A 23670-nucleotide genomic window follows, 5' to 3' on the forward strand; every position below is an offset into this window, starting at 1 on the left:
ATTGTTACAGCTTAGTTTTTTTTTTTTTTAACAAATTAGGTAGAAATAGTTTAAATTGTAGCTAGTTAAATGACTCAGTGGATGGAAGTACTTGAAGCCTGATGCCTTGAGTTCTATCCACAGCACCTATGTAAGTGAGTAAGAATCAGCTCTCAGGAGTTGTCCACTGACCTCCATACCCTCATTGTGGCACCTCCACACACCCTCACACACAATAAGTAAATGTAAACATTTAAAACACAAAAGAGGAAATTTTAAGTTAAAAATAAATGTGTGTGTATATCCGGAACAAAGGGGTGTTGATGAATTCCTATTGAGATTTTAGGGTTAGTGAGTTCTGTGTGTTTTCTGGTTTTGAACCATTCAGGTATTTGTGTAAGCTCTCTGATCAGGAGTTACGACAGAGTGCAGCTCGTAACATGGCTGACTTGATGTGGAGTACAGTGAAGGAGCCATTGGATACAACACTATGCTTTGATAAAGAAAGCCTAGATCTTGCTTTTAAGTACTTTATGTCACCAACTTTGACCATGAGGCTGGCTGGACTGAGTCAGATAACAGTAAGCAATGTTTCCTTTGTTTTTGATAACTTCTTTGTTTTCTTGCTAGACAAACATAATAATGGTACTAGTGAAGGACTTTGTGAGGCTTAAAGCTGTTTACATGGATTATTCTGTATTGCCTTCACAAATAATTTCTCTATTTTCCTTTTTAAAAATAAGACCAGTAACCATTAGAGAGATCGCTCAGGGGTTAAGAGTATTTGCTGCCCTTGCAGAGGACCTGGGATTGTTTCCCATCACTCATATAGCTTGACACCATTGGCAACTCCAGTTCCCTAGGGTCTGGATGCCTGTTTCTGATGGGCATTTACACACATGCAGGCAAAACACTCATGCACACAAAATAAAAGTAAATCCTTAAAAATAAGAACGAAGCTTTGATTTATACTTTATATCTGTTTGACTTGACAGTCTCATTATTGTTACATGGCATATTTTGTTTGTATTTATTTATTCACGTAGCCAGTGGTCTTGAATTCCCTCCCTCCCTCCCTCCCTTTCCTCTCTCTCTCTGTCTGTCTGTCTCTCTCTCTTTGAAACACGTTCTCTTAATGAACCTGACATGGGTTTGACTGTTCAGACTACTTAGTCCTGTTCATTGTTCTTGGCCACTTCTCCAGCACTGTGATAAGCATGTGCTGTGTAACCCAGCTTTTTTTTATGTTGGGGATCCAAACTAAGGTCCTCATGCTTGCGTGGTAAGCACTACTGAACCATTTTCCTGTCTGTCTGTCTGTTCGTTCTCTCTTTCTATCTTCCTTCTTCTTTTCTTTTTCCTTCTCTCTGTCCCTCCCTCCTCCCTGCCCCCAGACTGTGTTTTGTGGCCTCAGACCAACCTTGAAGCCACTGTAAAGCCAAGGCTGGTTTTGACCTGATCCTTTTGTACTTCTTGACTGTTGGGATTCCAGGAGTGTGCTACTGCACCTGAATGTTTATATTTTAGGTTTATTGTTGTTTGTAAAAAACATACTATGAATTTGACCCAAGGCTTGACTGTACAGCCCAGGATGGCCTAAAACTCATGATTTCCTCCTCTGTTTATGACTTGCATTACAGGGGTGAGGACAGCCCTGCCCTGTTCAGTATTCTTCACCTAATTAGCATTTTAGATCAGAGAAGAAATTGGCAGTAATTTTCTAGAGTTAGTGATAATACAGAGGCCACATTTAACTGACAGCAATATGTTTTGTACATTATTAAGTACTATTTAAAATGGGGGAAATCAACTTCAAATATGTATGTTTGAGAGTCTAGAAGAAGTGGTGATAGGTGAACACTGTATGCTGTGAGAACTGTTTACTGAAGACAGCTAGCTGACTGCTGTACAATGGATGTGCTTTCTTAGTTTGCAGTGGTCCTCAATGGCTTTTACTTCTGTCCATTTCTTTCTTTCTTTTTTTTATGTTAGCACACAGAAGATCTAAAGGGATCTAATTTTGCTTAGGTGTTGCATTTTCTAAATACATAAAATGATTCTTGATATTTTCCCAGGTACATCTCAAGTCATTTTTGCCTAGGAAGCCTAATGACCTGATTTTTCTGCCTAGATTGGATTTACTTCTTTTTTCCTTCTCAGTTTTTATTTTCTTGAATGTGTTTAATGAAATAAAGGATACCTGTCCCCTTTACAACTAATCTAGCATTTAACATGATAAAGTAATATACTCAAAGGTTTGTGTCTTATATTTTATAATTGTAATTTTATCAATTGTTGTGATCTCTATATATAGCAATTTTATTGTGTTTATGACCATTTGCTGTTTTTTGTTGTTAAAAAAGATAAATCTCAATTTCTTTTCTTTGATCTTAGAATCAGCTTCATACTTTCAATGATGTGTGCAATAACGAATCATTGGTATCAGACACAGAAACGTAAGTGGGAACATTAGTTGATATAGAGTTATACTTTTAAAAAAAAACTGTAGCTCTGACTGTGCTGGAACTCACTGGAGACAAGGTTGGCATCAGATCTGTGTGCCTCTGACTTCTGAATTCTGGGATTAAAGGCATGTGCCACTTTGCCTGGCTGAAGTGTCACATATTGTCACTGTTCATACAGTAAATACAGTTGTGACTTTATTTGATTTGAAATGTTTATCAGAAATCTTTACCTTGTGGCTTCAGTTTGTATGGAACAGACAATATGATAAAACTTTGGTTTTTAAAAATACACACTTCAGTCAGTGCTGGCAAGTTGCTTAGTGGTTATTAGCAGTTGCTTCTGGTGGACTCAGGGTAAGTGACTCAGAGCTGCCACTTCAGGGATCACTTGCCCTCCTGACCTCTGTCAACAACAGTGTACAGCAAACCAACTGTAGGGCTGGGAAGATGGCTCTGTGGGTTAATTACTGGCCTTGTAAACGCAAGGACTGGAATTTGGATCACCAATCCACCTAGAGTGCTAAGTGGGCCTTGCTGGTATCCCAGGGCTTGGAAGGCAAAGACAGGGCATCCCTGGAACACTTTGAACTGGTGAGCTCTTGGTTCAGTATATAAGATAGGTTGAAGTTAGAGAAGACATTTAGCATAAACCTCTAGTCTCCACGTGTGCATACAGATGCACCACCGACATGAACACAGAGAGAGCACAGCACAGTGTACAAGTTGAGAGAAGAGTGTAGGTTCAATCCTAGAACACATCTGCTTGCCTTCAACGAGGCCCAATGACAAATAATGTTACCATATAATCTCTTATCTGAAACGTTTATGAACTGATAAATTATGGAGACAGAAAGTAGACTAATAAAACTGGAAATGAGAATAAGGATTGACTTATTATAAGTGGATTAGCAGATGAATTTTTTCTGAGGCAATGCAAATGTTTATTAAATGTGTTGAAAACATTTAATTCAAGACAGGTGAATTTTATATGTGTAATATGTATAGTTTAGTTATAGTTTTGAAAAATACTCAGTTTGCTCTCCAACAACAAAATTTTCTATTTGCTCTAATTTTCTCTTCCTGTTTATACAATGTCTTACCAGTAGGAACTGTCTTTATTACTAGTCCTTAAAACTTAAGGTAATGTTCATTCTAAAAGTGACTCACCTCTGCCTAAAAAAATGAAAAATTGTTTTTGTTTACTTTTCTTGAGACAAGAATCACTATGTAGCTTTGGGTATCCCAAAACTGATTACTATAGATCATGATGAACTCAAATGTAAGATGATCCTCCTGCTTCTAATCCAAGTGCTAGAGTTGACGTTTTATTTTATTTTGATGGATTTCATATATTATCAAAATTTAATCTCATAGGTCATATCTTGAGTAGAACTACACAGAAGTAGTTAAAATATATTAACAATAATGTTTTGGGTTTTTTCTGTACACTACAATTAGTTATATGTCTGTGTATATATACAATACAGTGAATGAAGAGGTAATATGATTGTATGTATATTACTTTTGCACTCATTGGTGAATGCTTAATTGGTATTAGGAAGGAGACATGTAGTTTATTCTTGGGTACAATTCTTAATGCGTTCATCTCTTAGGTAACTACTTCCTGCTTTGATTAATTCATTATAGAAGTGGTATTGGGAAATCTCTCCCAAATGCTCCAGTGCCTACTGTGGAAATTAACACCTGGGAACAAAGTGTAAGATGTAGTAGACTTGCCTGGATAGCTAGTGTTACCTTAACTTTTCAGTTATTAATTGTGTATAAATTCAGGGCATGTTTATTTGTTACGCTTTATAGTATTGTGAATAATTTTTATACTTCTTTGTATTATATGGAGTCAAATTTAGGTTTTCTGTTGTTTCTTTTCTGCACTTGAAAAAATTGCTTAAAAAGTTATTTTTTCAATCATTTGGTCTTAGGTCCATTGCAAAAGAACTTGCTGACTGGCTTATTAGCAACAATGTAGTGGAGCATATATTTGGACCAAATTTACATATTGAGGTTTGTGGAGAATTATATTGGTTATGCATTATATAAAGGTACTTAAAAAAATAACTACACTAAGTTTTCTTTTTTTAGATTATTAAGCAGTGCCAAGTGATTTTGAATTTCTTGGCAGCAGAAGGACGATTGAGTACTCAGCATATTGACTGCATTTGGGCTGCAGCACAGGTGATATTAACATTCCATATTTATTTAATGATTTTTATATAATGTTCTAAATGCTTCTATTTTATGAAAGGAAACCAAGATATGAGGAAGACGTGATAGGAACCGCTTAGGTTTGGGTTGAGTCCCTGTGTTATTGTGTTACTGATAGAACACAGGCTATTAGAATCATCAGAACTTAAGGAAACTGCTCAGTTTTAATAAAGAGATATTTTCCTACTATTCCCCTATGTTTTTTTCCCCTCTGTGGTTGCCTGCCTGCCTCTCTCTCTTTCTCTCTCTCTCTCTCCCTCCTTTCCCCTCTTCCAACCAGGGCCTCAGTATGTAACTCTGGACGGCCATCCACTGCCTTATTCTCCTGAGTGGTGGGATTAAACACTTTGGCCAGCATGCTTTGATGTTCTGCTATTTTTCTTTTAACTTTTTGAGTAGCCCTATATCCATTTGAATGATTCACAAATCTAAAATGTAAAATTTAAATATTAAGTATGGCTGGAGAGATGGCTCAGAGGTTAAAAATACATGCTGTTAGAGGTCTCCAGCGTTGGTTCCCAAACCCAGGTCAGGTGGCTTCCAGATGCCTGAGAAAACTTGCAAACATCTGTCATACATTCAAACAGAAACCCAGGTGTACATGTTTAAAACAGAGAACCAGAAGACCAGTAGCCATCTCCCTTGTTTCTGTGTGATACCGGCCTCAGAAGCCCCGCAGATACCACAAGTGTTTGTCACTTTCTTGCCTTAGACTCTGAAGCAACTTTTTAATCCTCAGTGCTAAGTTAGAAACACACAGCTCACTATATATATTTTTGTCTTTTGTTTTTATAAGTAATGCATACGCACAGACTTATGTTTTATTTTTTATTCTCAGTTTCATTTTTCTGAAAATATACTGTTATGTAGATGAGGCTACCCTAGAACAAAGCTTTCCTTAGCTTCCTGAGTGTAGAATTTATAGTCATGAGCTAACAGTTTATACCCAGGTGCCTTTCTGTGTGTCTGTCTAATCTATCATTATATAGTTTACAAAAGATTTCTCTTTAATTTATGTGTATGTGTGTGAGCCTGTATATGTGTACCATGTGGGTTCAGAAGTCTACGGAGGCATAAAACCAGTGTCAGATCTCCTCGAACCAGTTGTGAGCTTCTGTGTTGTGCTGGGAGCTGAATCTAAATATTCTACAAGAGTAGCATACATTGTTAATTAGGGAGCCATCTCTCTGGCCTGGTTAGTATTCTTTTTAAGACTATGGTGTGTCATTATTTAGATGTGGAGTAATTTAATTAATCAATTACATTGACAGACATGTTTTCTCCTAGTCATTATAAAGGATAATATGATAGTATCTGATAGTTATTTGTTACTCATGCATAATTTTTATATAGGATTAATTCCTCCTGAAGTAGAATTAGTGTGTTAAAGCATGAGCTTTTCTTGTGAATATTAGTAAGGCAGTGCCACTTTATCCTCAGCTTACTTTAGCTACTGTCATTAACTTGACTTTTTTTTTTTTTTGCTAATTTGATGGGTGAGAAGAGATACTTAGTAATTTATTTTGAATCTATTGTATTATGAATGAAGTTGAGATAGTTTTTATTTTCTGGGAATATCTGCGTATATTTTTATGTTTAAATTAGTTGCTTTGTGCATCCTTTTTTAAACATTTATTTATTTGAGGTGGGGCTCATTTGCCATGGCATGAACATGAACTTAGGACAACTTGTGATTATTTCTACTAACTGAATCTTGGGAATCAAACTCAGATTAGGTTTGGTGACAGAAGTCTTTACTCACTGAGTCATCTTAGTGAAGTGATCCTTTGGTCTTTTATTTTTGATAGTGTGTGTGTGTGTGTGTGTGTGTGTGTGTGTGTGGTGTTCATACTCAAACCCAGTGCCTCTTGTATCTGGACAAGTGTTTGCTAATTTTAACTTTTCAAACAATTCGTTTTTATTTTCTTAGTTATATATATGTGTGTGTATCTTGGTGTGGGTGGCTGGATGCATTGGATTGCCTGGAACCAATAGGAGGTTGTGAGCTGGGTACTGGGAATGGTCCTCTGGAAGAGCATGAGTGATCCTAACCTCTGAGCCTTATCTTCAGCCCCTGTATATGCATTTTATTTGTCTGTTTTTATTTATCTATGCCTGCACAACAATGACATTCTTTTTTTTTTTTTTTTTGATTTTCGAGACAGGGTTTCTCTGTATTGTTTTGGGACCCTGTCCTGGAACTCGCTCGGTAGACCAGGCTGGCCTCAAACTCAACAGAGATCCACCTGCCCCTGCCTCCTGAGTGCTGGGATTAAAGATGTATGCCACCAACGCTGGCTGACATTCATTCTTATGTTTGTGATTGAATGTTTTCTGGCCTGTGACATTTGTGTCATAAAATGCTTTTATTTCTCTAAGATTAATTACCTTCTAGATTTTCCTGTGCATTTTTGTTGGCATTTTGTATTTTCATCTTGGATTTGATTAAAATTTATCTTTATTTAAGGTATCATATATGATCCAATTTTTCTGTTGTTTCTCCCAGATTCATTTGTTCAGTATCTCCTGATTTCCTCAGTGACATGGGGTACCCATTTAATTTTGGTATCTGTCAGGGATTGCTTACTTTATTGTCTATCATTTTGGTCTTTTTTTCTTCAACATTCACATTATTATTATTATTTTTTTTTTTTATGAGACAGGGTTTCTCTGTATTGTTTTGGAGGCTGTCGGTCCATCCCGGCCTCGAACTCACAGAGATTCTCCTGCCTCTGCCTCCCGAGTGCTGGGATTAAAGGCGTGCGCCACCACTGCCCGGCCAACATTCACATTCTTACCTAACCCTAACTCCCCTTGGACTAGTAATTCTCAGCTTTCTAATGCTTCTGCCTTTAACACAGCTCCTCATGTTGTGATGACTCCAGCTATAAAATCATTTTTGTTGCTACTTCATAACTATGGTTTTGCTAGTGTTAAGAATTTTAGTATAGAAATCTCTGTGTTTTTTTCAATGGTCTTAGGAGACCCCTGTGAAAGGGTTGTTTGACCTCCACAGATTGAGAACTACTGCCTTATGGTCTTACACATTTAACAGCATTTTCTTTCAATATATAGACCTGGCTGCCCTGGAATTGACTATGTAGACCAGGATGCCCTCAAACCTTAGAGATCTGCCGTCCTCTGCCGCCACACCTGGCTAAAATAACCTTCCTTATCTTTTCTCATCAGTTAGTTTTGAAATCTGTTGTTTGAGATAATTGCAATTTAGATCCTTACCTTTCCATTTGCATTTGCTTTGTAATACCTGTTTTTCATTCTTTCATTCTTCAACAGTCTTTGTTTGATGTCAAGGTCTGTTTCTTGGAGTCACAAATGCATGAATCCTGTCTTTTCATCTAATTTGCTAGTCTCTGTCCTTTTTTTTTTTTTAATTGAAAATTTTAGTCAGGAAGTGGTGGAGCTCATCTTTAATCAGGAGGCAGAGACAGGTGGATCTCTGAGTTCAAGACCAGCCTGGTCTACAGAGGGAATTCAAGGACCAGGACAGCCAGGGCTACACAGAGAAAACCTGTCTTCAAAAGTAAAACAATACAAACAAAGATTTTACGTGTATGGTTGTTTTGCCTGCATGCTGTGTTTGTGCGCTATGTGCATCCAGTACCTATGGAAGCCAGAGAGAGGGTATTGATTTCTGGGTCTGGAGTTACAGGCAGTCATGAGCTGCCATGTGGGTGCTGGAAATTACTTTGAAGAGTATCCAGTGCTCTTAACCACTAAGCCATCTATCAAGCTCTAGACTGTGTCTTTTAATTGGAGAATTAAAACCTTAAATAACTATGTTAAAACCATTAGTATTTATAGTTACTATAGTGGAAGGTGTTTCTTAATTCTTTTTCTTTTGTTGATTTTATAATTTTGTTTTATTAATTATCATTTGACTACCGTTGCAACATCTTTTTTTTTTTAAGGTTTATTTACTGTGTGTACAGTGTTCTGTCTGGGATCTCATTATAGATGGGGGAATTGAACTCAGGTCCTCTGGAAGAGCAGCAGCCAGTGCTCTTAATCTTTGAGCCATCTCTCCAGTCCACAACATTTTTTAAATACCTCTTGTAGCTTTGAGGATGTTTATTATTCTCTTTGAGCCTAATTAGTTCTTTGGGGTATCCTCTTTAAAGTTGGCATAGTGGTCCTAAACATCTTTAGACCGCTTTTGTAATGCAATTTTTTCCCCCTATCAATTACAACTGCTTTGCTGGGGTATAGTAACCTGGGAAGGTCTTTTAGAACCTGAAATTTACATTTTTATGCCCTTCTGGGTTTTAAGGTTTCTGTTGGGAAAACAGCTGTTACTCTGATAGGACAGCCCTTGTGTCTAGGTTTTTTGGTCTTACAGCTCTCAATGCGTTTTCTAAATTATTTATATTTAATATTTTAATTATATGATGTGGGGAGGGATTTTTGTTGTTGTTGTGTTGTGTTTTTTCCTGGCCCTATGTATTCGTGCTGTTCTGTGTGCCTTTTGTACATGGATGGACCTCCTAACCTTTGGTTGTTTTTCTTTTGGCTTATGATGAAAATATTTTCTGTGCCTTTATTTTGTTTAAATGATAGCGTGTCATCTATGACAGTACTGATTCTTGTCTTTTCCTTCTGTGTTCTTAATTCATAGATCTTGTCTTTTCATGGTATCCCACAGTATTTTCTGCTCATACCTGACAAAGCTTTTTGTTTTCCTTATCCGGATATACTGCTTACTGTAACTTCTCTTTAATCCCTGATATTCTGTCTTCCCCATGATCCATTTTGTTGAGGAGGCTTTCTAATGGGCATTTTTTAGTTTCTTTCTCCATATTGTGTCTTTTTATTGAATTTCATTTTCTTATCCTTTGTTGACGTCTTTATTTTATTCAGTGTGTGTTCTTTTGAAAGCCCTACAAGAGTTTATTCATGGCCTTTTCATTTCTTTAAACATATTTTCCACTATTCTTTTACTTTGGAATTGTCTAGTTGTTTCACATTTTAGGCCTTTAGGGATAGGATTGGTAGATTTGGAGAAGTGTTGTGTACCCCGCCTTCTTTGAACATACTTTGTTTCAGGTAGATTTGGAGTTTATTATTCTAGTTAATATAGATTTTAAGCCTAAGGTCAAGAGAGAAAAATGCTCAATTAGATACACTTGAGAACATAGGTATGGAATTCTGAACAGTGAGTTACCTCTTTAAGCATTAGCATTTTTTGTTTATTTGTTTTATGTGTGTGGATTTTTTTGCCACACTGTATGTGTGTGTACCCCTTTCATGCCTGGTTCCCAAAGAGTCCAGAAGGTCGTTTCTGATGCCCTGGAATAGGTATTAGAGAAGGTTTTGAGGGTTCTAGGAATCAAACTCAGGTTCTCTTAACCGTTGAGTTATTTCTTAGCCTGTATTTTTAATTCCTTTGACTCTTTTTGTATGGAAGTTATTAAGGTATGCTAATTAATTTCAGGGGGTAGGAGTCATTTTGCCTTGTTTTTTTCCTGGATTTATTTTGGGGACAATTATTTGAGATTCATGTTTTTGGTTTTCTTTGAATTCTGTCTCTCTGGTGGACTGGAGTATATATATGCTCATTTGCTTATAATTACGTTCAAGTATGTGCATGTGAACACCTGACATCCATATGAGGTGTATTCCTTCCTTGCCCTCTACCTGTGCTTTTGGATTTTTTGGATGCATGGTTTCTCATTTACCTGGAGGATTCTTGTGTCTCTTTGATGGTCTCAGGGTGTACTACCATGCCTACCTTTTTACATGGATGCTGGGTATGTGAGTCATGGTCTCATGCTTTGAATGTTTGTGCTTTATTGGCTGGATTCTTTGTTTTTTTTTTTTTGTTTTTTTGGTTTTTCGAGACAGGGTTTCTCTGTGGCTTTGGAGGCTGTCCTGGAACTAGCTCTTGTAGACCAGGCTGGCCTCGAACTCACAGAGATCTGCCTGCCTCTGCCTCCCAAGTGCTGGGATTAAAGGCGTGCACCACCAACGCCCGGCCGGCTGGATTCTTTGTGAGGGGAGCTGGTGCCATCTCTGTAGCTGCCTAAATTCTTTCTTTTAGCTCAGGTTTGAACCCCTGTAATGTGTTTTCCATTTCAGCTGTGGTACTTTTCAGCTCTAGGTGTCTGTTTAACCTTTTGTTTTGTAATTTCTGTATTCATGCTGTTTTGTTTGTGCGTTGTAGTCTTGAAGACGTTTTTGGATCCGCTTCTAGTGTTGGGGAGGGCATGTGTGGAGGTCAGAGGACGAATTGCAGACATCGGTTCTCTCCTTGTACCATGGGACCTTGGGGTTTGGGCTCAGGCTGTCAGGCTTGGCTGCCAGCACATTCAGCTGCTGATCAGTCTCTCACTGGTCTTCCGGGCCTTTGTTTGTTTGTTTTTTGGCTTTTCGAGACAGGTCGGGTTTCTCTGTGGCTTTGGAACCTGTCCTGGAAACAGCTCTTGTAGACCAGGCTGGTCTCAAACCCACAGAGATCTGCCTGCCTCTGCCTCCCAAGTGCTGGGATTAAAGGTGTATTACCACCACCATTCGGCCCAGAATTTTTCATGTCATTCAGTTTGTTAGATTATTTTGAGAATAATTACTAGTGTGTTCTTTAGAAATTGTTAAATAATTATAAAAATTTTAATAATCAGAATAGAAGCTACCTGGAAACTTTTTCCTTCTTGCATGTTTTTTAATTTTAGAAGACATTTTATTAATTATTATTTATTGATTTATTATTATTAATTTTCAGGGGGGAATTTGAGATACGGTCTTTATGTTACAGCCTGACTGTCCTGGAACTGTCTTTGTAGACCAGACTTCCTTTGTTTCCCTAGTGCCATGATTAAAGGTGTGCGCACCAGTGCCTGGCTCTTTTTTTTTTTTTTTATTTCATATGTATTCATGTTTTGTCTGTGTGTATGTGAAGATGTTAGATTCCCTGAAACTGGAATCACAGGTAGTAGTCAGCAACCATGTGGGTGTTGGGAATTAAGTCCCAGTCTTCTGGAAGAGCAGCCAGTGCTCTTAGCTGACGAGGTATCTCTCTAGCCCTCTTCTTGGTTTTAATTGCCTAGGTTATAGTCATTTAAAAATGTTTATTATTATGTATGCAATATTCTGTCTGCATACATGCCTGTGTGTCAGAAAAAGGCATCGGATCTTATTATAGATGGATGTGAACTGGCAGTTGGGTGGTGGGAATTGACTTTAGAACCTCTGGAAAAGCAGACAGTGCTCCTAACCTCAATGCTTGTAACCTGGGAGCCGTTTCTCCAGCCTTATAGTCATTATTTTTAGTATTTAGTATTAGTATTTTTAGTATTGTAGTCTGGTCTACAAAGACAGTAGGGCTTCACACTCTAGCATGTACTCTATCTGTGAGCTCCTTCCCCAAGCCCTTTTAGATTTTTTACTGTTAAGATATTGGAATCTTCTTTATGTTAGAATTCTGAAAACTTGCATATTACTTGCTTCCCATTTCTGACTAGAGATTAGCTTGTAGTTTGTTTGGTTAAGATAAGTCAGTTCAGTTTTTAAAAATAGGGCCATTTATGCTATTTAGTCTTTTACCAATATATATAAAGTTTTTGTTGACTTTACAACATAGCTTTTTAATATGATCAATTAATTAATTTACTCAGGGTAACTTGTTAAATTTTGTTTCCTTATAGCTGAAGCACTGTAGTCGATATATTCATGACTTATTCCCCTCACTCATCAAGAATCTGGATCCTGTACCACTTAGACATTTACTTAATCTGGTCTCAGCTCTTGAGCCAAGTGTTCATACTGAACAGGTAATACACTGAGAATATATTCATATATTTTGTTTTTTACACATAATTTTGCTTAGTTGTTCAGTTACTTTTGATTATAAATTATGTACTGATTAAATTTCATTTATAAGTTTTAAAGGTGTTAAATTCCTTCCATGTCTGCCCCAAGCCCTCTAACCATGTCTTTCTCTCAGACCCTGTACCTGGCCTCCATGCTCATTAAAGCTCTGTGGAATAACGCCCTTGCAGCCAAGGCCCAGCTGTCTAAGCAGAGCTCGTTTGCATCCCTACTGAACACTAACGTGCCCATTGGAAACAAAAAAGGTGAGTCAGAATACGATGGTTTTAGACAACCTGTACCAACTTCTTCCTTTATTGCTAAGGTGTTAGTTTTTTTTTTTTTGTTTTTTGTTTTTTTTTTTATGAGACAGGGTTTCTCTGTATTGTTTTGGAGGCTGTTAGTCCAGCCTGGCCTCGAACTCACAGAGATCCCTCTGCCTCCCGAGTGCTGGGATTAAAGGCCTGCGCCACCACTGCCCAGCCAGATATTTTTTGCTTGTGCAGTTTGAACACTCATAATCTGAAAACTCAAAACAAATCCCACAACTTTACTGAATAAAGACCTGTTGCTACACATAGAAAATCCTACATCTTTACTTATGTAACACCTTATGACTAATAAGTGCACTCCAGATAATATGTGAAACTTTTTTTGGCCTGAAAATGGAAGTTTTGTATAAGAAGTTTGTGAGAGCACTGACTGCTCTCCCACGTGTCCTGAATTCAATTCCCAGAAACTACATGGTGGCTCATAACCATGGGATCCAATGTCGTCTTCTGTCATGCAGGCATGCAAATAGAATACTTACATACATAAAATACATACATAAATCTTTAAAGAACTATATGAGTCAAAAATGAATTCTGTGTTTAGACTTCTAAAATTTTAGAACAAGCACAACTGAGACACATTTTAGAAAAAAGATACTCAACGTGTACTCACAAATTTTCCTTCTTTTTGAGTGAAGTTTGGGGTAGGATTCCTATTTGGAATAGGAAGTAAGCTATGTATCAGATGATTAATAAAATGGTTTTGGTTTCTGTTTTTTGTTTTACCTTCAAAAAGTTTGTAAATTTTCTCATGTTTAATTTTTTCTGTCCTGTGGAAAACGAACAAAGTGTTCTGTTAGAAGTAATTTTAAGATTAGAATATATAACAGTTCTCTTCTTGGATTTTTGTACATTTGTTTTCTAACTTATTGGTTGCATGTATGGGTAATTTTGAAGGAGTATCTAAAACTTTATATACTTACACCCAGTGTTCTTTTTACATTCTATACTACTATTTTTCTGTACAGACACCCACAATAACTGACAGGTTTTCCTGTCTGTATCTTACATACATAAACAACACTTGTGCTGTCTCAGAGAAGCTGAGTCACTTAGAATGTTTCCCTCCTGTTTTTCCTTTTCCTTCAGAGGAAGAAGAGCTGAGAAGAGCAGCTCCTTCACCTTGTAAGTTGAGCTTTAGAAATGCATGGCAGTGTGACTTGGAGTTTTGGTGATCTCTCAACTCTTTGGTTTTATGTAGTGTGTATGTTCATGCAGTGTATGTTCGAGTCACAATTTTACCTTACATTTTTGTTTTGTTTTCAACTCTTGTGGTTGTCCTATGCCTCTAGACAGCAAACAGCTATACCACTGGGCTATAGCCCCATTCTTCATCTCACCAGTTTCGTTTAAATCATTAGTAGCTAGATTTTATTTGAGGTTATGTTTATCATCTTTAGGAACAACAAATTTAGTGCCTATATTTTTGGCTGTTTAGTATAAACTTTGATAAATAATTCAAGGAGTCAGAGCTTGATGTCTTATCAGATACTTGCTAATTTAAATTAGAAATAAAAAGTTAAAATCTATTTTAGGGTCTCCTGCAGCAAGTCCTCAAAGCAGTGACAATAGTGACACACATCAGAGTGGGGCCAGCGACATTGACATGGATGAGCAGCTGATGAGTAGAACCAAGCATGTGCAGCAGCGGCTCTCTGACACAGAGGTGAGGGTGTGCTGTCTTCTGGGGTAGGACTTACACAATCTGTGTGGTGATAGAAATACCACTCTGGAATTTCTTTGCATAGCCCTTTGAACATACTTTGACATTTCTATCTATTTTGTAGTGTTTAAAATACAGCAGGACTGTTGTTTTTAAGAGTTGGTTGCTGTCAGTCTGGTCTACAGAGCAAGTTCCATTTTCAGGACAGCCAGGGCTACACAGAGAAAGCCTGTCTTGAAAAACCAACCAAGCAATCCACTAAACAAACAAACCAAAAAACCTGTTATGAGCCAAAAAGATATCTAAGAGATAAAGACACTTTGTACCAAATCTGACAAGTGGAAAAGCCTGGGATCCACAGTAGAGGAGAAGCAACTCCTGCGAGCTGTCCTTGATCCCCATGTGCACTCCCCATTGCACCCCTAGCGCGTGTGCCTAGAGACACACACAGTGATACATGGAATGTCTCAGATACATTAGCACATTATCTACATGCCAGTTTCTTTCTCACTGGTCTGAAATTTTAAGTATATTTGTTTATAAATGCAGGAATCCATGCAAGGAAGCTCTGATGAGACCGCTAACAGTGGTGAAGATGGGAGCAGTGGTCCTGGTAGCAGCAGTGGACATAGTGACGGGTCTAGCAATGAAGTCAATTCAAGCCATGCAAGCCAGTCAGCCGGCAGCCCTGGAAGTGAGGTGCAGTCAGAAGACATTGCAGACATTGAAGCCCTTAAAGAAGAGGAAGATGATGATGATCATGGTCACAAGCCTCCCAAAAATAGCTGTGGTACAGAACTTCGAAATAGAAAGTTAGAAAATCAAGCGGGCATTTGCTTGGGGGAGTCCCAAGGCACATCTGAAAGGAATGGGACAAGCAGTGGGACAGGAAAGGACCTGGTTTTTAGTACTGAGTCATTGCCATCTGTAGATAATCGAATGCGAATGCTAGATGCCTGTGCTCACCCTGAAGACCCAGAGCATGACATTTCAGCGGAAATGAGTTCTGCTCACATAGCACAAGGTTCTCAGGAGTCTTGTATCACACGAAGCGGGGACTTCCTTGGGGAGACTATTGGGAATGAATTGTTTAATTGTCGGCAGTTTATTGGTCCACAGCACCACCACCACCACCACCACCACCACCATCACCACCATCACCACCACCACCACCACCATCATGATGGGTAAGCATGCTTGAAAACAAATACTCTGTTTATATTCTTGTAGTGAAATACTGCTATTGCTTTTTTAGTTGAGTATTATTTAGAAGTAATAGAATGCAAAAATACAAATGGAATTCTCAAATAGATAATGTCAAGTTTATTGTTACCAACTTAAAAAATGCAAAATGAAGGACTGAAAAATGTAAGGCTCATTTATTTATGCAAGTAATACTTAAAGGATCATAACCACATTAACCAATATGAAAACTGAATACTTTTCATTTTTTATTTAAGTATTTAACATTACATGTATGTTTGCTTTTGCAGAGCTGGTAATTAAAATCAGTGCTTTGCAAATGCTGTGTGAGCATCTGATACCTAGCTGCATTCTTGACTCCCTCAGTTTATATTGCTAAAGTCTCTGTTTAAACAGTTATTTTTCTTCTGTGTATTGGCCAGGTGGACATAGCAAATATTGTACTAAGTAGCATAAATTTGGATCTTCAGCTCTTTATTATAGTACTTCCATGAAAGCACATGCAAGGTTGCTTGTGGAAACTCAAATGATGATAAAAACAACGACCTTCTAATTTTAGAATACTAGTACGGATAGCTGTGATAAATGGTTTTTGTGTTTGTGAAGTATATTTATTGTATTTAATGATAAGTGATTCTGTTACTTGTAGTATTAAGTAGGACTAAATTTTTAACTTTTCTTGTTTTTTTTTTTCCATTTTGAAATGGGGTCTCACTGTGTAGACCAAGCTGTCCTCAAACTCACCTTTTTTAAAAACTAAAACTAAACAATCCAAAAACTATCATGGCTACCATGCCTGGGAACCTTCTGTTTAATTAAAAAAAAAAAACAAAATAAATTATCTTGGGCTACTGTGATTGCCACAAATGTGCAATTAGCTTTTAATTTGTGAATTATTGTCAGTACAACTTTTGGGTTGATGGTGAGACAAATGTTTGGTTTGTCAGGGTGAATTTTTTAATAAAGACTTGCTATTTTGCTAGATTTTTCAGAATTCAGTTTAGTTAAGTGAATGAATGTATTTGTATATATGTTATGTTACTTCCATTTTGTTCTCATCATAAAAGCATTCAAAATTTAAGGGTCTATTCCTTTAATTTTTGTGATGATTTTTATTTTATGTGCATTGTTATTTTACCTGCATGTATGTGTGTGTGAGCGTGTTAGATTCCTTAGAACTGAGTTATAGACAGTTGTGAGTCTTGGTCCTTTGAAGGACAGGCAGTGCTCTCAACCTCTGAGCCAGTCTCTGAAGCGCAAGGCAGTGTTTTCCACTTGACAATGTTGACATGTTGAAGTAGATGTTTCTTTTGTTGTGAATTTCTAACTGTCTGAATGCTTCCTGGATGTTGTTTGTCTTTTTCCAATATCCTCAGCCCTGCTTGTAGATGCCAGTAGGCCCTCATTAGTAAAAATAACAAAAATAAAAAAATGTAGACGTTGTTAAATATCTCTGTGGGAGCCTGATCTCCACTGATTAGAGCATTTGGCTTATACCTCATATCACAGATGTTCATATTGCAGATTGTCCCTAGCAGTGTTGATGGCACAAAGCAGGTAGGGTGGGATAAAGCAAAGGTGCAATGAGTACACTTAGTCTCAAAGATTGGGTGTCGTCTATATACTGATCTACTCCCACAGCAAGTTACAGTCTCAGAATTATTAGATCTTAAACGTTTACCACACTAGGTTAATAACTGAAATTTCCTTAAGCCGTTTCTATGTTCTGTATATCTTTTTATTTGTGAGTCTTTTGTCTCAATTTTGAAAAATATCAAGTGTGGTATTACTTTAGAAATATGTGCCACTTAAACAGCTCTTTGTTAAGTTGAAGGAAATGAATTTGGAGACGAAGTTTTTTGGTGGTACTGAGGATTGAATGTAAAGCGTAGTTTATGTTAAGTTTGTGGTGTACTGTTAATCCATACTAAATTGCTTCCTTATGTTGGAATGTTTTCTATTCCCTACTATATCATTTGATAATGAAGTTGCATGAACAAATACAAAAAACTTATGGCTTCACATTGTGAAATTAAGTTCTTGTAATAGTACATAGCAAGTTTTACTAATACTACCTAAAATGGTTCTTTTTGACATTGTTGTAGTGAGGTATTTTAATGTGCAGATATTATAGACTGTGATGGATATATATTATAAAATAGCTAGAACATATGTTGGAGTGTGTAGTTTTTGTAAATGTCTCAATGTTCCATATTATTAAAGTGTTTCAACTTACCTATACTACACATACCACATAGCTTAATTTCTGATTGTGAAATAATTTGTACTAAATGTTATAGGAGAGATTAAGATAAAACAGTTTATAGCAGTTCATACTATGGTACAGTACTCAGAAGACTAAGGCAGGTGGTTCTCTGAGTTTGAGACTAGACTGGTCTATATGGTGAGTTCCAGGACAGCCATAACTACAAAGCGAGACCTTTTTAGAAATAACAAGCAAAGCATTTATTTATGATGTTTGATTAAGTTTATAGTTTCAATGACCAGGCATAGCTCAGTGGTAGAATGCTCACATAGCCTGTAATAGGATCTGAGGTTAAATCACTAGCAACAAACAAAACAAACAAACAAATAAATAGGTCTGTAATTACTAAGTTTATGGTTTTCTGTGTGTTGTAGACATATGGTTGATGATATGCTAAGTGCCGATGATGTCAGTTGCAGTAGCTCGCAGGTCAGTGCAAAATCAGAAAAAAATATGGCTGATTTTGATGGTGAAGAGTCTGGATGTGAAGAGGAACTAGTTCAGATAAATTCACATGCAGAACTAACATCTCATCTCCAACAACATCTTCCCAATTTAGCATCTATTTATCATGAACATCTTAGTCAAGGTAAGATGCTATAGTAAGTAACTATTACCTTGTTCAAACCAGGACTAATTTAATTGCATGACTAAAAAGAATAATAAACTGTTAATGTTATGTTTAAATGGTTTTGACACAATAACTTAAAGAACAGCTTTTTTTTTTTGTCAACACAATAGAACCATTTATAAGCACTCCATCATGAGAGTAAATGAGGCCTTTTTGTGAGCTACTGAGGTCTTAGAAGCAAGGTTCTTTGTAGTGTTACCAAATATTCTGCTGTTGAGTGTATTTTCATCCAGTGATGTTCAGCTGAGAAAGACAATGCATATTAATGATAAGTAAAATATATATTCTGGACAATGATTATGGTAGATTTTAGTTTTAGAAATTTAAGGCCCACAGATAAATACAGAAGAAAGATCATCACATAGTATATGATTTCATTTCTGTGAAGTGTCTAGAGTGATCAGTTCTAGAAAGACAGAGGTACAGATTGCTTGGCCTTCGGGAGGGTTGGGAAGATAAGAGATCACCGTTCTTATCTGGTAATGCAAATGTTTGAGAAATGGTTGGTCAGATCACTCCAAATTGAACTTAAGTAACAGAACCTGACCAGATTTTAAGGAATGGAGAGACCAAGGTTAAAGAACCGTGCCTGTAGTCTTAATCACGTAAGTAGGGAATCTTAAAACTTAAGGCCAAACTTTACTGTATAGAAAAGCAAGCCTCTATCTCTAACAATAAAATAATAGAAGAAGGTGATGATTAAGTGAAAGAATAAGGAAGAAAGATGAGAAAAAGGGAAAATAGTGTTTAGAATTGGTAACTTAAAGACATTTAACCCTCTCCTTGATAATAGCATCAGCAATAGCAATTTAGGTTTTGGAAACATAGAGCACTACAATATAAGGAAACCAGGTAAATCGGAGTTTTGATCATCATCAGACTGTAGAAACAATATTGTTGTGATTGTGTTGTTTCAAAGCAGTTTGAGGCCACGAGAATGAATTTAATGCCATGTTTATCAAATTGTTATCATTCTTTTGTCACATGTTTTCCTTTTTTTTTTTTTTTTGGTTGTTTGAGACAGGGTTTCTCTGTGTAGATTTGGATGCTGTCCTAGAACTAGCTGTTATAGACCAAGCTGGTCTCGAACTCTAGAGATCTGCCTGCCACAAACCTCCCGAGTACTGGGATTAAAGGCGTGTGCCACCACTGCCCAGCTACATATTTCCCTTTTAATTATCTAGTTTTTTACACATATTTTTTTACTATATGAAGTTAGGTATTAGTGCTTCAAACTCAGATTAACAAAGGTTTTAGTAGTCTAATGAACCCCACACACCTTGAGACAAACAGTTAAATTTGCATATGGTGTACAGGTGTGATGTATGTTTATATTCCCAGGTTATCAGAGGGTTGATGAAGGAAGATGTCCACCTGAGGTCAGCTTGGACAGTGTAATTAAAACACTTCCTCCAAACAGCAGCAAACCTGGACAGAAGATTTGAACAGTCACTGCATAAATTTAAAGACTGACATTAGAAAATGTACAACAGGGGGACTGGAGAGATGGCTGAGTGCTTAAGATCATCAACTTGTCTTCCACAGGGCCTAGATTGAATTGCTGACACTCATGGGGTGTTCACAAATGTGTCACAGCTCCAGAATATGACACCGTGTCGCACACAAACACACAGGCACAACACCAATGCGCATAACATCAAAATAAATAAACCTTATAAAATAATTAAAAGAATGTACAACAGTAGGAAGTTCATGAAGAGTATAAAATAACAGCCACTTTGGATAACCGTTTTACTAGGAAGTCTCATTTGTTACATTAGAATCCTTTGATTAAGTTGGCTATTTGGAGTAAATCATCCAATACATTTTTTACAAAAACAGGTTTATTTTTATGTGTGTGTGAGTTTTACCTGCATGTATGTCTGTGCATGATGTGCAGGTGCTGCCATTGGAGGTCAGAAAAGGGTGTCACACTGGACCGGAGTTAACAAAACAGTTGTGAACCACCTTGTGGGTGCTGACAATCAAATCTGGGTTCTCTGGAAGAAGAGCCAGTGCTCTTCACCCTGTTTTCCTTTTTGCCTGGGATTTGGGGTAGAGGGTCATGGGGGGTAACACACTTTCAGGGTGAAACCTAAAAAATTTCAGTGTCCCCACCACCTACTATTTAAATGTGGCTTGTAACATGATTAACAAGAGAGCACTGTGGAAAATTAAAATTGCTAGAGCAATACAAAGGACTGGGGATGTAGCTCAGTTGGTAGAGTGTTTAGCATACATAAAGTGTTGTGGTGACCTAGAATTTGCAGATCCCATATGCCTCTGCTTCTGAGTGCTGGAATTACAGGTACACAAAATACCACTATTCCACTTTTTTTTTTTTTTTTAAAGAAAAAGCAAAACCAAGTAAGAAACAGGTGTTCTTGTGGTATGATGGAGTATCCTTTGGTTATATGTCCAGGAGTTGTATAGTTAGGTCTTGAGGTAGATAGATTCCCAATTTTCTGAGAAACTGCCATATTGATGTCCAAAGTGACTGTCCAACCCAGCAATGGAGGAGTGTTCACCTTGCTTCAGATCCTTGCCTGCATGAGCAGTCACTTGTGCTTTGATCTCTGCCATTCTGACAGGTGTAAGATGGAATCTCAGAGTCATTTTGATTTGCATTCCCCGTGGCTCAGGGTGTTGAGCATCTCCTTAAGTGTCCCTTATTCACTTAAGACTCCAGTTGAGAACTCGGTTTAGATATGCCCCCCCATGTTTTACTTGGGTTATTTGGTTTATTGTCTGGTTTCTTGAGTCCTTTATGTCTTTGGAAAATTAGCCCTCTGTCTGTGGGTTTGGTGAAAATAATTTCCCATTCTGTAGGCTGCCGTTTTGTGCTATCAACAGTGTCCCTTGCAGTATAGAAACTTTTCAGTTCCCTGAGGTCCTGTATGTTAATTGTCTTAGTGCCTTTGCGATCGGTGCTCTGTTGAGGAAATTGTCTTATGTGCCAATGCATTCAAGGAGAGTCCCTATTGTCTCTTCTAACAGGTTCAATGTATCTGGTTTTATGTTAAGGTGCTTGATCCACTTGGACTTGAGTTTTATTCAGGGTAACAGATATGGATCTTATTTGTGGAACTCTTAACAGTGGAAGCAGGGGCTGTCTCTGACTCTTGTTCTGGCCTTTGGGAACCTTACCCTCATACTGCGTTGCCTCATCAGCCTTCATCTTGATATGCCATGTTGGGTTGATACCCATCAGAGGCCTGCCCATCTGTGCATAAAAATGGAGGAGGAGTAGATATAGGGAAGGAGAGGGCAGGTGAGATGCGAGGGACTGGGAGAAGAGGAAGGGAGGGAAACAGAAATTAGATAGATAGATAGATAGATAGATAGATAGATAGATAGATAGATAGATAGAAAACAGCCCCCCCCCCAAAAACCCTAAGGATTTTAAATGATTATATCTAAGGGCATCTACTGGAATATCCAAGTTATATGCTTCATAAGAGTCCAGGTATTCATATAATTCTTTTGATATGATGCATTTGTATTTATGAAAAATAGTAGAGAAAATAGAAAGAAAACTATTATTTCACTTTAGCCTTAATTATAGTCAGACCTATTGATGTTCATTCATTAATGAAATAATTATGCTAGTACTTTTTATCATCTCAGTTCTGAAACTTTTATTTTGGTCTGGTAGTTTACAAATTGTTAATTTCTGATTACACTCAGCTGCATTCCTCTATAATGTGTTATCTTTTGTCCTTTTAGGACCGGCAGTCCATAAACATCAATTCAACAGTAATGCTGTGACAGACATTAATTTGGATAATGTCTGCAAGAAAGGAAACACTTTATTATGGGATATAGTGCAAGATGATGATGCAGTAAGTTGTATAATAAATCCGAAAGATATAAAAATTGCAGTAAAATGCAATCAAATTAAGCAATAACTATATATATTTTTTGTAGGTTAATCTTTCTGAAGGATTAATAAATGAGGCAGAGAAACTTCTCTGTTCCTTGGTTTGTTGGTTTACGGATAGACAGATTCGAATGAGATTCATTGAAGGCTGCCTTGAGAATTTAGGGAATAACAGGTAAAGAAGATTTATAATGTTTTCTTGTTGAGTAGCAGTTCTTTCTGTGCCCTTGTATAGAATGGGTGTGCTGTTTTCATAGTATTTAATGTGTACATACAGTCATCTCTCAGCTGTTGCGACTTCCATGTTCTGTTTAGGGACAGTTTTCTTAAAGGGCAACACTCAGTGGTAGTTTTTTTTTTTTTCCTTTTTTGAGCACCCAGATCAGCTCTTCATTAACATAAACAAAAATTAGTAATACTTCCTCTTTTTTGGGGGTGGGGTTTGAGACAGGGTTTCTCTGTGACTTTGGAGACTGTCCTGGAACTAGCTCTTGTAGACCAGGCTGGTCTTGAATTCACAGAGATCCACCTGCCGAGTGCGGGGATTATAGACGTGTGCCACCAACACCCGGCAATACTCCCTCTTTTTTAATGATTAGAGTGTATTTATTTTCTAAACAATTGGATTCATTACAGTACTTTCATACATAATTTTCTTTCATACTGGAACACAGTTGTGGATATTTTGTTAAAATTTCATTTCCATGTTCTTGAACTTTGTTTATATAAAGAAGTTAAATAAGTGAAATTAACTTAATCTAAAATGCAAAAATTTTAGAAACAATTTAAGGAGATGAAGGTTTATTTTTTTATCTCAACTTTTATCATGTATAAAAGAGTGAGGTTAGGAACTTATGAAGTTGAGTACATAAATGTATAAAGTTTTTGTATGTCATTCATAATCTAATAAAATAGAGTTTCACAAAGTAGTAAGATCAAGTGCCAGGACAGCCAAAGCTACACAGAGAAACCCTATCTCAAAATCAAAGTAGAAAATAATATTTATGGTCATTCACACCTATAATCCCAGCTCTTGAGAGGCTGAGACAGGATGTTTGTGAATTTGAGGCCAGTCTGACCTTGTTTCTGCTGGGTGAAGAGGGAGACCAGAAAAAAGAGATCTACCCTCTGACAGGAAGTGCACATTTCTATGACATCTGGCACTAAATCAGTCAAGATGACCTACTCTGGATAATGTTTTTTATTTGTT

At 37.2% G+C, this 23670-nt stretch overlaps 1 protein-coding gene across 2 annotated transcripts in view; it reads left to right on the forward strand.

The window, feature by feature from the left end:
- Usp34 (ubiquitin specific peptidase 34) overlaps window positions 1–23670 on the forward strand; it is a 178529-nt gene that overhangs the window by 47405 nt on the left and 107454 nt on the right. For both annotated transcript variants that reach the window (XM_040733172.1, XM_040733173.1), the window contains exons 7-18: window positions 368–560; window positions 2374–2435; window positions 4385–4466; window positions 4545–4637; window positions 12323–12448; window positions 12622–12751; window positions 13907–13942; window positions 14353–14483; window positions 15030–15667; window positions 18324–18538; window positions 22307–22422; window positions 22508–22635. In XM_040733172.1, the coding sequence (XP_040589106.1) occupies window positions 368–560; window positions 2374–2435; window positions 4385–4466; window positions 4545–4637; window positions 12323–12448; window positions 12622–12751; window positions 13907–13942; window positions 14353–14483; window positions 15030–15667; window positions 18324–18538; window positions 22307–22422; window positions 22508–22635 (1950 nt within the window). The remainder of the gene's footprint in view (window positions 1–367; window positions 561–2373; window positions 2436–4384; window positions 4467–4544; window positions 4638–12322; window positions 12449–12621; window positions 12752–13906; window positions 13943–14352; window positions 14484–15029; window positions 15668–18323; window positions 18539–22306; window positions 22423–22507; window positions 22636–23670) is intronic.

This window comes from Mesocricetus auratus, unplaced genomic scaffold, assembly GCF_017639785.1.
Source record: "Mesocricetus auratus isolate SY011 unplaced genomic scaffold, BCM_Maur_2.0 Super-Scaffold_100029, whole genome shotgun sequence".
Taxonomy (NCBI): domain Eukaryota; kingdom Metazoa; phylum Chordata; class Mammalia; order Rodentia; family Cricetidae; genus Mesocricetus; species Mesocricetus auratus.